At 36.5% G+C, this 14,394-nt stretch overlaps 2 protein-coding genes across 2 annotated transcripts in view; both read right to left on the minus strand.

Annotated features, from left to right (window-relative positions):
- Nucleotides 1-14,394, minus strand: part of LOC121254509 (putative UPF0481 protein At3g02645) — a 94,056-nt gene that overhangs the window by 63,265 nt on the left and 16,397 nt on the right. The window lies entirely within an intron of this gene.
- LOC121242444 lies at nucleotides 8,475-11,903 on the minus strand. Its single transcript, XM_041140315.1, has 5 exons — nucleotides 11,650-11,903; nucleotides 11,013-11,559; nucleotides 10,479-10,943; nucleotides 9,552-10,331; nucleotides 8,475-9,227 (listed from the first exon to the last, which is right to left on the minus strand). The coding sequence occupies exons 1-5, from the start codon at nucleotides 11,901-11,903 to the stop codon at nucleotides 8,475-8,477; spliced, it is 2,799 nt and encodes a 932-aa protein (XP_040996249.1).

Consider the following 14,394-nt stretch of genomic DNA (forward strand, 5'->3'; position numbering starts at 1 on the left):
AGAAGTAGTCAAACTGAGGAAATTCAACAAGAAGCTGTACAATAGACTTACTACTGTGGAGAATGAGAAAAACAATCTCTCAGAGGCACTAAAGATTGCTGATGTTGAGATATCTAGATTAAATGATCAAAAGGATGTGCTGGAAAAAGAAGTTGAAAAATTTCGAGCAAGCAAAAGTCAGCAACGCAGAAATTAGAAGAGATGTTGAGTTTTCAGAAGGTAAGTAATGACAGAACTGGTTTAGGATATACGACTTCAAAAAGGAAAGAAAAACTAGCCTCATTATCCGCTACAATTACCTCTAAAGGTATAGTTTTTGTTAAATGAAGTCAAGATAAAAATATTCAAAATCATCATTTACCTAAATCAGTATTTTCAACAAATCTGCATGATAAATCAGTCACGAGAATGATGAAAGGTAAATATGATGATCAATTTATTCCTACTTGTCATAATTGTAGAGTTATTGGTCATATAAAACCATATTGTTTTAACTTTTATGAAGTCCAGAAAATGAAAAGTAAAAGAAATACAAAAGGGAGAGGGAAGAATCTAGAAGATCAAGTTGATGGATTGAATCAACAGATAAACTTCTTAAGTATTAAACTCAGTGAATTAACTGATTTTTGCTTAAAAAACAGGAGCATTCAAAGAAATAAGAATGAAAAGAACAAGTCATCACCAAAGTTAAAATGGGTAATAAAAGAAAATGCTATGTGCCTTGTTGCTCACACAGCACTTAAATAAATGGAAGACTGCCTATGGTACCTTAACAGTGCTTGTTCCAGACACATGTCTGGAGACAAATCCTTATTCAAGAAAGTTGAACAAACTGATGGAGGCACAGTGACCTTTGGAGATGGGAGCAAAGCTGTTGTAGAAGGGAAATAGAGTATTGAAATATCTGGTTTACCTGTTCTACATAATGTCTTATTTGTTAATGGTCTTAAAGCAATTTTACTCAGCATTAGTTAGTTTTGTGATGATAATCTTTCTGTCAGTTTTCAAAGGATGAGTGTAATGTATACAATCAAGCTGGAGAATGGATTTTGAAGGGCACTAGAACCTCAGATAATTGCTATGGAGTCTCTTCAAGTTCAAAGTTAAAGTGTCATACAACCTTACTTGATGAAACTAAATTATGGCATCAACATCTTGGACACATTAATTTTAGAGATCTATCTAAAATTTCAAAAAGAGAAGCTGTAGATGGGCTACCTAAAGCCAAGAAAATAGTGTGTGGAGCATGTCAAGAAGGAAAGCAAACTAGAGCTCAACATCAGAAAATTACTCACATACTTACTTCTCGACCACTTGAGTTATTGCATATGGACTTGATGGGTCCAACACAAACCGAGAGTCTTGGTGGAAAGAAATATATTATGGTGATTGTGGATGACTTCTCAAGATTTACATGGACCATTTTATTGAGAGAAAAATCTGAAGCTTTTGATCTTGCCAAAAAGTTGTTCAAGAAACTACAAATTGAAAAGGAAGTTTCTATCTCTAAAATATGTAGTGATGATGGTAGAGAGTTTGAAAATACTAATTTCACTAATTTTTGTGATGAACAGGGTATACATCAAGAATTTTCTACACCCATTACTCCACAACAAAATGGAGTGGTGGAAAGGAAAAATAGAGCAATTCAAGAGATGGCCTGAACCATGTTGAGTAACAAGAAGATGACATTATACTTTTGGGGAGAAGCTGTAAATACAGCAAATCACATTCTGAATTGAGTGGTTCTAAGACCAGGCACCAAATATACACCTTATGGTTTGTGGAAAAATAAAAAGCCACGGTAAAATATTTTAAGGTTTTTGGGAGCACATGTTATATCTTGAGAGATCGAGAAACACTCATAAATTTGAAAGCAAAAGTGATGAAGGAGTGTTTCTAGGATATTCTTCAAATAGTAGGGCTTATAGAGTTTACAACTTACAGACAAAAACTGTTATGGAATCAATTAATGTTGGTGTGGATGATATTTCAGCTGAAACCACCATGCAGGAACTTGAAAATATGAAGGAAGTGGTACAAGCTGTTGAAGAAGACTCTCAAGAGCAAGATATAGAAGAAACACCACAAATTTCACCAGAAAAAGAATCATCTTCTAGAATTACTCAAAATCATCCAAAGGAAAATATACTTGGTGATCTAGATGAAGGTATGAGACTTAGAAAAAGAGTACTAAATCAAGTTTCTTTTGTGTGTTATTTGTCACAGGTTGAACCCAAGAAGGTTGAGGAAGCATTGAATGATGAAAGTTGGGTCAATGTAATGCATGAAGAACTTCATCAATTTACTAGAAATGATGTATGGGAGTTAGTTCCTAGATTAGAAAATTGCAATATTATAGGGACAAAGTGGATTTTCAAGAATAAATCTGATGAACATGGCACTATTGTGAGGAATAAAGCAAGGCTGGTTGCACAAGGTTACATACAAGTGGAAGGAATTGATTTTGATGAAACATTTGCTCCTGTGGCTCGTTTGGCATTTTACTTGCACTTGCATGTCATCTAGACTTCAAATTATATCAAATGGATGTCAAAAGTGGATTTCTAAATGGACTTTTACATGAAGAGGTATATGTCGAACAACCTAAAGGGTTTACTAATCATCTTTATCCTGATTATGTGTACAGGTTAAAGGTAAACAACTCTTAATTGCTCAAATTTATGTTGATGATATTGTCTTTGGAGCAACACTAGAGTCTCTTGCACATGACTTTGCAAATGAAATGAAATCTGAATTTGAGATGAGCATGATTGGTGAGTTGAATTTTTTCTTAGGCATTCAAGTAAAACAAAGTAAAGAAGGAATTTTTATCTCACAATCTAAATAAGCAAGAGATCTTGTTAAGAAGTTTGGAATGGAAGGAAAAAGTAATGCTTGCACGCCTATGAGTACTTCAATAAAAATCAGTAATGAATCTATAAGTAAAAACATTGATCCCATACTTTATAGAAGCATGATAGGAAGTCTTTTATATATCACAGCAAGTAGACCCGACATAGCTTTTTGTGTTGATGTGTGTGCTAGATTTTAGGCTAATCTGAAAGAATCTCATCTTACAGCAGTGAAAAGAATCATAAAATATCTTAATGCTACTGTTGATTATGGGATATAGTATTCAAAAGACACTAATCTAACACTTGTTGGTTATTCGGATGCTGATTGGGCTGGGAATGCTGATGATAGGAAGAGTACTACGGGTGGATGTTTTTATGTAGGTGGAAACCTTGTAGCTTGGATGAGTAAAAAGCAAAATTCAATTTCTTTATCCACCACTGAAGCCAAATATATAGCTGCAGAGAGTTGTTGTACACATTTTTTATGGATAAAATAGATGTTTGATGACTATGGTTTTCCTCAAGATACCATGACAATCTATTGTGACAACTCTAGTGCTATAAATATTTCAAAAAGTCCTGTCCAGCACTCTAGAACTAAGCATATTGATATTAGACATAATTTTATAAGAGACTTAGTTGAGTCTAAAATAGTATCCTTAGAACATGTGTCTACAGAACATCAATTGGCTGACTTATTTACTAAACCTTTAGATGGTCTAAGGTTTGAGTTCCTAAGGAAAGCCATTGGCATATGTGATATCAAGTAAGTAACATCTTATTAGATTAGTTTAGGATTTTTTTTTTAAAAGAAAAACATTTTTTTTAAGGTATTCTTATTTCTTAAGGAACATGATTGATAAACTCAAAGTCTGAACATGTGTGGTATTACTTAAAAAATTTCTGAACTCATGCACTTTCTTCTTTGTGCAGTACACTCCATGAATACTAACCCAATGAGTCATCTTGACAAAGTTCACTTACAAAGCACTGTGAGAAACTTGTATGTATGCATATTATAATCAAAGTATACATTGGATATTGACATGCTCATAAAAGAAGGAGTTCATGCCCTAAATTGACTAATACTAGTTGAACCTAGCACATTAATAAAAAGCTCTCCTCTTGCCAAACACTAAGAGTTGATCCATATAGAAAAAGTCGGTGATAAATCATTACGGAAAAAGACAAACATCCTACACGGATCTACCTCCTTAAGTTCTTATAGAAAGAATCATTGCTCTAATCATTATGGAAAAAGATGAGCAATAAACATGAACACAAAAAAGGGGTTGTACAAACTAGTGTTTGGAGGGACTACTCATGTATCTAGGCCCTAGCATAAAATTTGACTTTTAAGGCGAGTAACAAACTCTTGTGAGCATCTCAGTGAACATTGAAGAAAGAAGTTATAAAAGTGCTATGATATAAGGTTACTCACTCACACACTCACTTGAACTTTGAAATTGATGATCTTATGAGGAGTGAACATTCATAAGTGATTGTTGCAAATGAGTGTGGCAAATGATCAGTTTTTGTTTTTGTTTTTGGACCACACTATGGTTAAACTATGAGTAATATTAAGCATGTTACTTATCTCATTATTCATTTTTTACAATAAAAAAAAACCTTCATTTTGTTTATATATTATGTTTTTAAGTTTTCTTATTTTTTTAAAAAAAATAAAAATAAAAATAAAAAAGCTTCTATTGGGTGAGTTTTGGGTGTTGGTCTGCTTTAGGGGACTCTGTGCTAGTTACTTGGAGTCTTAACTTTTTTACTTAAAAAACACGTGCTCGGCATCAAGTCTCTTAAAGTGACTAAGATATTTAGTCAAACAACCATATGTATATTCGCACACGGCATAGTTCTCTCTGTCGAAACCATACTCATTCACGACATCTCCTTTACTTCTCTAACAAACCTAGAAATTTGGCATCTCATCTTATTAGTTTAGTGCCTCTTGACCCAGTCAATTCCTTTCGGTATCAAGGTCAGATTTCTATCTAAAATCAGAATTCTTTTATCTCTCTAAACCTATGGTTCTACATATATATCTGGAGATTGGGTTGTGAAGTTTGGATTTGTGTAGTTTGGGATATTTTGTTTAATCTACCTAGTTGTTGCTCTGATTACTCATTTGAGAGTATTTTTTTACATGTATTAAGGATTGTTGTGTGTGGGATTCCAAACTTGTTGATTTTGGATTTTCACGGGAGCACACCACCTATTTGTGAAAATTTCTGAATCAACCTAGAGTTACTATTCAGAGCTATATTTTTGACTTAGTTGATTTTATGCTTCAAGTGAGATTCAAAGAACGTGCTAAGTGCCAAAAACTCACAACCCCAGTGCCAACTAAGAGCTCCACCTCCTCAAGTAAGGATGAACCTGTGGCAGATCCACGTCAATCAAGAGAAACCTCAAATCATTCTCTTCCACTCGTGCCTGCACGTACTGAAGCCACTACTATTCGTTTTACTTCAAGTGATGCTGAAAATGCTTATCGCACTACTTTTTCTAAAAGATCAGTGTTGGGTGAAAGGGAGGTAAGTATTAATGATTTTCCTTCGGATGATTTTCAACTCATCCAAAGAATATTTACTGAGAGAGGCTGTGAGAACCTTACTCATGCATCTCCCACTCCTTGTGTTGAAGTTGTCTGCAAGTTCTATTCGAAGATTGCTCACTTTAACCTAGATGAGCATAGCATTACGTCTATTGTTCGAGGAACTCAAATTGATGTTTCTCTTGCTGTTTTAAGAGACTCATTTGATCTACCTGAGGTGGAAAATCCTTTATATCCATATAAGGGCAGGGGCTCCAACAAAGACTGCAATGCGCAATCTATTTGTTGGTCCCGATGATCCAAAGTGGACAGCCAAGTCTCATAGGCTACCTCTTAACAATATGCTTCCTCAGTTTAGACTCTTGGCAAAAATAGTGCTCACAAATCTCTGGCCCATAAGCGTCACACAGAAATTACACTTGAGAGAGCCTACTTGATGTATGCTTTGGCAACTGGAGTCTCTATTGATTTTCCACATCATGTTATTGATATTATACATCGTTGTCACGTGAAAAAAGAGCAAAATATTCATTTTGGCAACTTAATTACCAAGTTAGCTATGAAAGCCAAAGTCCCCCTTTGGGCAAATGAGCCTACATGGAAGATGCCAAGGTCTATCTCAGCCTTAACTGTGGTCAAATCTGCGGCTGTCCTCACTAAAAGGAGACCTCCAACTAATGAGTCAGCTTTTTCACCCATAGAGCCTCCTGGTTCTATGACTCAAATTCTTGAGAAAATCTCTCTTTTGTCTCAAAAGATTGATTTGTTTCCTGCAAAATGGGAAGAAGGCCAGTCCAAGTTAGAGCAACAATTAGCTGCTGTACGCTCTGATTGTGTACAAGCAAATGATCGATTGGTACAACTTTCTTTGGATGCCCAGTAGATCATGGCAAATGTGGCTGACTTTGATGATGAGTTCTAGATCCCCTTGGCTGATAGCAGACGAATAAGGGGGAGAAAAAATTGAGGGGAGCAGCAGCAACAAAATGGGAGAATAGCTACATTAGAAGGAAACTATCCTATTATGTTTTTACTTTTTCATGCTTATATTATGCTTTGAATGCTAGACTAATATACTGGCTATTAACTAAACTAGTACTTGATATTGGGTTGATTTCTTTATGTCTAAGTCAGGTTATTGAATCACAACTGTTGAGAATCTTTACTATTTTTTGGTTTGTTGTTTCGAAATATGTCATAGGAAATTTACATTCATCAAGATGTCTTCGTCACCAATCTGCCAAAGGGGGAGATTGTTAATGCTAAAGTTGGCTAGGATTAGATGACTAAATGATAAGGTTCATCTTATCATTATAAGTTTGAATTTGAATGAACGTAAAACAATTGTTGACTTTATCTTGAACAACATTGAGTTTATCTAGAAGTTTTTAAGGTTGGTTAGATAAGTCAGTAATGTGAAATTCAAATTCAAAAATATCTAAAATTATCCAGAACAGAAGCTGAACACAGATCAGTAACTACAGAGAAGAATTATCGCAAAGTGTTAGCAATCTGTCAGGAAACGTTCTCGCAACTAACTCTACGTGTTAGTAGAATCCTACTTCAACTGAGACTCTTTCCAGATCTAATATTTAAAGGGATTCGGTTTTATAACTCAATTAAGGAGTTGGATTAAGGATCATTCAGATACATGTTCGTGTGCTTATAAAGGGAAAATTATCTTGATGATTTTCACTTTGATTTTTTTCATCTCTCATTGAGTGTGATCGTGCTCCAAGTGTAGAGGATCAAGTGATTGGATTTCAGCCTCTAGAGTTCTAGGAGGAAAGACAATATTTGAAGATCGTCAGAGGTTCTGGCTGCTACCACGGTAGAAGACAAACGGGTCGTTTGTCTTGGCAAGTAAGAGAATCAAGTTGCAAAGGTTTTGTAATTGATGAATACTTGTAATTGATTTTCAAATAATAAAATTGACTTTCCTGAATTTGGCTACCCCATAGGGTTTTACCTTTAAAGAGTTCTTTAAAGAGTTTCCCTTCGAAACCAATCATTGTGTTGATCACAGTATTTGATTTATTTCAGCATTCCTACTATTGAGATCTAACCAATTTGTTCAAGTAATTTGGTAGGTGATTTATTGGAATAACATGGGTACTTCAGAAATTTCAATGGGGTTGCTCACCTGTTAGCCAAGCAAAGCTTTATCTATGGATGGTGGTAAAGTTTGGTTAGAAGAGGGTCCTTTGTGATAAAGGACTTGGTGTCTTCTGATATGCTATGTATCTGATTTTTTTTATTAATGAAATGTTATGTGGTTAAAAGGAAAAATAATAATAAAGCAAAAAAACTTCCCACTAAACTAGATTGGAGGATTCTATTATTTTTTTTTTTTTTGAAAAGAAGCTTAAGAGCTTGTTCCATTATATCATATCTGAAATGCATGGGGGAATTTCCTCCATAATAACAATTACATCATAAATGACTAAGGCATCTCGTGCCAAAACATGAGCCATCACATTTCCACTTCTTTTGACATGAGTGACATTCCAAGTATCAAAATTTCTAAGTTTCATCTTGGCTTCAGAGACATACATGCCAAAGCTGGATAGTTGATCCTCCTCTTTCTTCAAAGCTTGGACTGTTTGGGGTGAATCCCCTTCAAATATAATCTTTGTTAACCCCAGGTGCAGTGCAAAATCCACTGCTAATAGTGCCCCATATGCTTCAGCCAAAGAAGGCAGGGGAAGAAGACTTTGTTTTCTCCTCGTAGTTGCTATTATTCTACCTTCACAGTCTCTGACTACTATACCAATACCAACTTTAGCTCTAATTTTGTCCACAGCCGCATCCCAATTAACCTTGTAAAAAAATATTGGAGGTGGTTGCTAAATAATAATGTTGCTGTTACTAAGAGCTGAGGAGCCATTTTTCTGCATTTCCAAGTCCTTCATCATTCTTAAGTTCTGATTTGCAACCAAGAAGACTTGATTAGGGTGTCTAAACCTTTGGTTAAAAATAAACTCATTTCTCCTCCACCAAATTTGCTTTGCAACCATAACAAATTCCTGTATGCACTCAAAACTCATTTATTCTGCAATAGCTTTGAAAATCTCTGAGAAATCCATATGTGGGAAATGCCTTTTCTGAATGCTCTTGGTACATTGGCTCCAAACATCTCTTGCTGACTCACAATCCCATAAAGCATGTGCTACTGTCTCTTCCTCTATCTCGCAAATTGGGCACTTTGGATGTTCAACAATCTTCTTCTTAAAAAGGTTTGACTGAGTTGGAAGTGCATTTAAGCAAGCTCTCCACAGAAACACTTTCTCTCCTGGTGAAACTTGTAGTTGCCAGAGAGTTTTCCAAACCTCCTTGAAATTATGACTGCTCGATGGTTGCCCTTTAAGAGCTTGGTTCATCTCCTGGTGCATATGGTATGCGCTCTTGACTGTGAAAAAACCTGAAGAGGTTCCTTTCCATATCAGTTGGTCAGGACTAGTGGATGAGCTGATTGGAATTTGAGCAATGAGATCAGCATCTTCTTTACAAAAGATGTGTTCCACAAGCTCCATATTCCATCTCTTTTCCCCTGGCTTTAACATTTCTTGAACTTTAGCATTGCCATCAAGTTGGGATATTGGGCTTTTAACTATAGATGGTATGGTCTTAGGTAGCCATTTGTCTCCCCAAATTCTGACCTTATCACCAGACCCAATTCTCCAAAAATAGCCTGCATCAATCAGGTTTCTTGCTTTAAGTATACTCCATATATATGATGGTTTCTGACCCAACTCTGCATTCATAAAAGAAGTCTCTTGGAAGTACTTGGCTCTTAAAACCTATGAAACAAGGGAAAAGGGATTATGAATCACTCTCCAACCTTGTTTTGCTAGAAGAGCAAGGTTAAAACCTTCTAAGTCTTGAAAACCCAAGCCTCCATCAGCCTTAGATCTTCCCATTTTGTTCCAAGCCACCCAATGAATCCTTCTTTCTGCCTCATGCTACCCCCACAAAAAATTGTGTATAATGCTGTTTAAATTTCGAAGGAGTTTGGCAGGTAGCATAAAAACAGACATGCTATAAGTTGGGAGGGCTTGCACAACAGCCTTGATGAATATTTCCTTTCCTGCTTGAGATAAAAATTTAACCCTTTGATTGCTGACCCTCATTCTGACTCGGTCCAGAATATCTCTGAATGATTTCTCTCTTGTTTTGCCAACAACAGTTGGTAAACCAAGATACTTCTCATAAGCCATTGAGGACCTCACTCCTGCAATGCTAAGGATGAAATCTTGAGTTGCCTTAGCAGTGTTTCTACTGAATTGTATTGAGGTTTTTTTAAGATTCAGTCTTTGACCCGAGGCTTCCTCATAAATTTTCAGCATATTGTGCAGCTTACCCCATTCCAAAGCATTTGCTTTGCAAAATAACAAACTGTCATCAGCAAAAAACAGGTGAGAAATTCTGATTCTACCCCTTGCAAAAGGCACTCTTGAGATGACTCCTTCTTCTACCCCTTTGCTGATCATAGAGCTCAAAGCTTCAGCACACATTATGAAGAGATAAGGTGATAATGGATCACCCTGTCTAATGCCTCTTGAAGGTCTAAACTCACTTTGAGGGACACCATTGACTAAAATGGAGTAGGACACTGATTCCACACATCTCATCACCAACTCTATCCAAGCAAAATCAAACCCCATTTTACATAAGGCAGCTCTTAGAAAAGACCACTCAACCCTATCATATGCTTTGCTCATGTCAAGCTTCATTGCCATATACCCTTCTCTTCCTGCCATTTTACAATTCATAGAATGCAAAGCCTCAAAAGCAACTATTACATTATCAGAGATAAGCCTTCTAGGAATGAAAGCTGATTGGTTCTGAGAGATGATGCTAGGCAGAATTTTCTTAAGTCTGTTGGCTATGACTTTGGAGATAATCTTATACAAAACATTACAAAGAGATATTGGCCTGAAATCAGAAACTTTAGTACAGTTCTTCTATTTTGGGATTAAAGCAATGAAAGTATTATTAATAACATCCAAGTTGCCTTTTGAATTGAGCACATACAGAACTGATTCACTGACCTGCCTCCCTACCACATCCCAGTTTTGTTGATAAAAAGCTGCTGGAAAGCCATTAGGTCCAGGTGAGCTCAAGCCATCCATTTGAAACAAAACTTCTTCAATCTCCTGAGCACAGTAGGGCCTCATCAATGCTTGGTTCATATCATTTGTGACTATGGGATTGGTGGCTGCCAAACAACCATCAATGTTCTGAGGGTTAGCAGTGGTGAAAAGCTCCTGGAAGAAAGCTTGAAACTGCTGGCAAATTGCAGATGCATTGGTAATTTCCTGATCTCTGTCATCAATAAGTTTGCTGATTCTAATCACTTTCCTCCTTTGAGAAGCACACTGGTGGAAATACTTCGTGTTCCTGTCTCCTTCTTTAAGCCATCTCTGTTTTGCTCTTTGTTGCCATTTTAGATTCTCCTCTTCCAACACTTTTTCAAACTCAGCTTTCAAGCCTTTTATGCTGTCATGCTTGTCCCCCTGATTGCACTACTGTAGTAAGTTGAGTTGATCCATTTTTTGTTGAAATTCTTTCTTGGTATTACTCACAGCCTGTTTACTCCACTGTTGTAGTTTAAATTGGCACCTCTTCAAACCTTCAGTAGTGTAGCTCAGCTCATTTGAAGCTAACCTAGGTCTCTTCCATTCATCAGCAATTAGCTTGTTACACTCTTCTCTTTGACCCCAACTCACCTCATATCTGAAAATTTTGGTATGACTTCCTGCACCCTGCTGATGATTTCCATTGGTGATGAAAATAGGACAGTGATCTGAATTGAGTGCAGTTAATGAAAGGGTCACTACTCCAGTGTTCCAGGCAGCCCATTGAGGGTTGCACAAGGCTCTGTCAAGCCTTTCTTTAGTGAATTCAATCCCACCACGATTGTTAGACCAGGTAAACTTGTTCCCCACATACCCCATATCAGTAAGGTCACAATCCTCCAGTGCCTCTCGAAAGCATTCCATCTGACCATAGGGTCTTAGAGGCCCTCCAACTTTTTCATTAGTGCTAATAATTTCATTAAAATCCCCAACACAAAGCCAACCCACATCATTTTCTGGTTTCAACTTTCTAAGCAACTGCCAACTACCTTTCCTGTTAGCAGCAATAGGGTTTCCATAAAATCCAGTTAAGATCCATGTCTTCTCTTTTATCGAGTCCTTAACTTTCAAGGAAATATGCTACATAGTGTAAGACACCAGAACTGCATCCACATCCTCCTTCCATAAGAAAGCCAGACCACCACTTAAGCCTTTACAATCCACCACAAAACTGTTTTCCATATTCAGCAACCTCTTGATTTTCTCAACCTTGGATCTTTTACATTTTGTTTCCATCAGGAAAACAAAACTTGGGGCCTTATTCTTCACCAAAAAGTGAAGTTCTCTAACTGTCCGAGGGTTCCCAAGCCCTCGGCAATTCCAACTTAGACAACTCATTACTGTTGGTGGGGCTGAAAATCAGCCTTCACCAAATCTTTAACAAAAGTCTCCATATCCACCACATGATCTTTCTTTTGTTTCTTATTCCCACATAACTCAGAAGCCTCAGCCTCAACCTTTGCACTGCCCAACCTCTTTTTCCTCTCATCACAATTTTGCAACTTCTCCTTCCTGTCAGTAGCATGCTCAACATAAAATTTGTCTCGAGCTCTTCTTTTCCAATTAACTCGTTTTTTTGAACTTTCCAACAATTGAGCCTGCTTAGTCAAAAACTGATCTAGATCATTAATGTGTGATGCCAGAGTGGAATCAGTTGATATAGGACTAGCTTTGGTCTTTTGCTGATCTCTATCAGAAACTGAAGCCTTAATAATAGCCTCTTCCTTATTTGAGACTCGATCTGAGTTGGAAAGTCTGACCCCATTATCAATAGGTAACTCCTTCATTTGAAAAAAAAATTCCTTTCCCAGTCCTCCCATTCCCTCCTTAATGACCCCCTTATCTGCCTCTCCTTCCTCCACACGATTCTCCTCTGACAGAATAAAACCACTTTCCTTATGAGTACTATTTTCCTTATTGATTTCTTGAGAATCCTCCTGCATGTGATCCTTTCCTTTTGAGTCATCATCCTCACCACAGTGCCCATTCTACCATAGTTTTCTAGTAGTCTGTTCAGCCCTATCCTCTCCCCCTCCATACCTCTTTTGATTAAACATATTAAAAGGAGTAGCAGCAGCACGCAACCAAGGGCCATATTGATGAGAATCACCATCCTCTCTTCTAACAGTTGACAGTTTTGGGCATAACTTATTAATGTGTTTGATAACACCACACTTCAAGCAAAAAGATGGTAGTTTTTCATACTTGAATTGCGGCCATATTAGGAGACCATCATAATTTAAAAAGGTACCTCTCACCAAAGCTTTGGAGATATCCACTTCCACTTTGAGTCTCATGAATTTCCCCCATCCAATCCCCCATTGATCAGCAATAATATCCACCACTTTCCTTGCACACTCCCCAACCTTCATGCCAACCTCTTTTGTCATACAAGCAAGAGGCATGTTATGAACTTGCATCTAGAAAACTTCCTTTTGAAAAGGAATGGCATTCAAAGATAAGTCACTATCAAAATCTTGAAGGCACACCAACCATCTATCAAAGGACCAAGGCTTTCCTTGGATGATCTTCTGCCTGTCCTCATACTTTTGGAATTTTAACAAAAATTTGTTCTCACCCATGTTAGAGAATTCTATCCAGCCTAATGTGTTCCATATCTTAGACATGGTCATCGTGAAAGCTTCTCGGTTGATAACTTTATCTGCAATGACCATGGCTAGCAAACAGGACCTTCCTCTTTCCTTCGCTTTGCGAAGGGTGGATGACTCCACCTTGACTCCTGAACTCTCCTGCTTAGTAAGGCTAAACCCTTCCCATAGTTTTGTCAAGTCTTCAGCCATCTCCAACTCTTCAAGCAAGGAAGTCCAACCTGAGAGACTCTACTCTAACATAAGAGAAAAAACCTCAACTCAGTGAGGACTCACTGTTTACTCTACTCTTACCCCTTAGATTGGAGGATTCTATTAGATTATCTTGTGTCGTTAAGAATTCTAAAATAGTACGACTTAAGGATAAAAAGAAAGCAACAAAATAAAGAAAGCTAAAAATGGCCCTACTGTTTTGGTAGGCTTTTCTCTTCAATATGCGATAATGGACTTGCTTAATCTTTCGCCGTAGATCGCTCCTGCAGATTCATTCTTTTCCTTTATAGGAACAGAAAGAAAAACCACTAGAGATGAGAGTTACCAAACACAGAAAATTGTAGTAACCCAAGGAAGCGTTGACTTGCAATTTACAATGGCTTCTTTATATTTCTATAAATAATATCTCATTAAAACTTACTTTATTTATTTTAACTAATAGTTTTTATAATGCATTATACATCAATTTATCTATTTTCTCTCTATATTAATTAAGTCTTATTTTTTATTGCATATTTATTTTATTAAATATTTATTCTAAATTCTAATAAAGTTGTAATATTCACAAATCTTTCAGTATTAAAAATATCTCACCAAATAGTATTGTGATTGCAATATTTATTTACACAAAAATTTAAAAAAAACAAATAATCCAAACAAAAATTAAAAATAAAACCAAAAGATAAAAGACGAAATGGGCTTTATAATATAAGATAATATAATAATGGTTAGTACATGGGTTTTACGTTTCTGCAATTTGAGATTTTGATTGTCAACTTTTGCAAAATTGAGATATGAATTTTAAGAAACTTATAATTCAGTACCTCTTGTTAATTTTACAGTTAGAACCTTAATAGCATGATTGACACGTGGCATCCATATGCCATATGCGAGTCTCTGATATGAGAATGACACGTGGCCTGTTTTTAATTTACTAATGAAAAACTGTGAAGAAACCTATTTGAAAATGGGAATTGCTACAATCACCCAAGTTGAGCACAGATGTT

This window comes from Juglans microcarpa x Juglans regia, chromosome 1D (genome assembly GCF_004785595.1).
Source record: "Juglans microcarpa x Juglans regia isolate MS1-56 chromosome 1D, Jm3101_v1.0, whole genome shotgun sequence".
NCBI classification, from domain to species: domain Eukaryota; kingdom Viridiplantae; phylum Streptophyta; class Magnoliopsida; order Fagales; family Juglandaceae; genus Juglans; species Juglans microcarpa x Juglans regia.

Coding starts and splice junctions, on each gene's coding strand:
- LOC121242444 (XM_041140315.1), bottom strand. CDS start 11,903: ATGAGTTGTCTAAGTTGGAATTGCCGAGGGCTTGGGAACCCTCGGACA. Junction 11,560..11,649: donor GTTCTGGTGTCTTACACTAT/GTAGCATATTTC, acceptor TGCTGCTAACAG/GAAAGGTAGTTGGCAGTTGC. Junction 9,228..9,551: donor TGGACCGAGTCAGAATGAGG/GTCAGCAATCAA, acceptor CTTGTTTCATAG/GTTTTAAGAGCCAAGTACTT.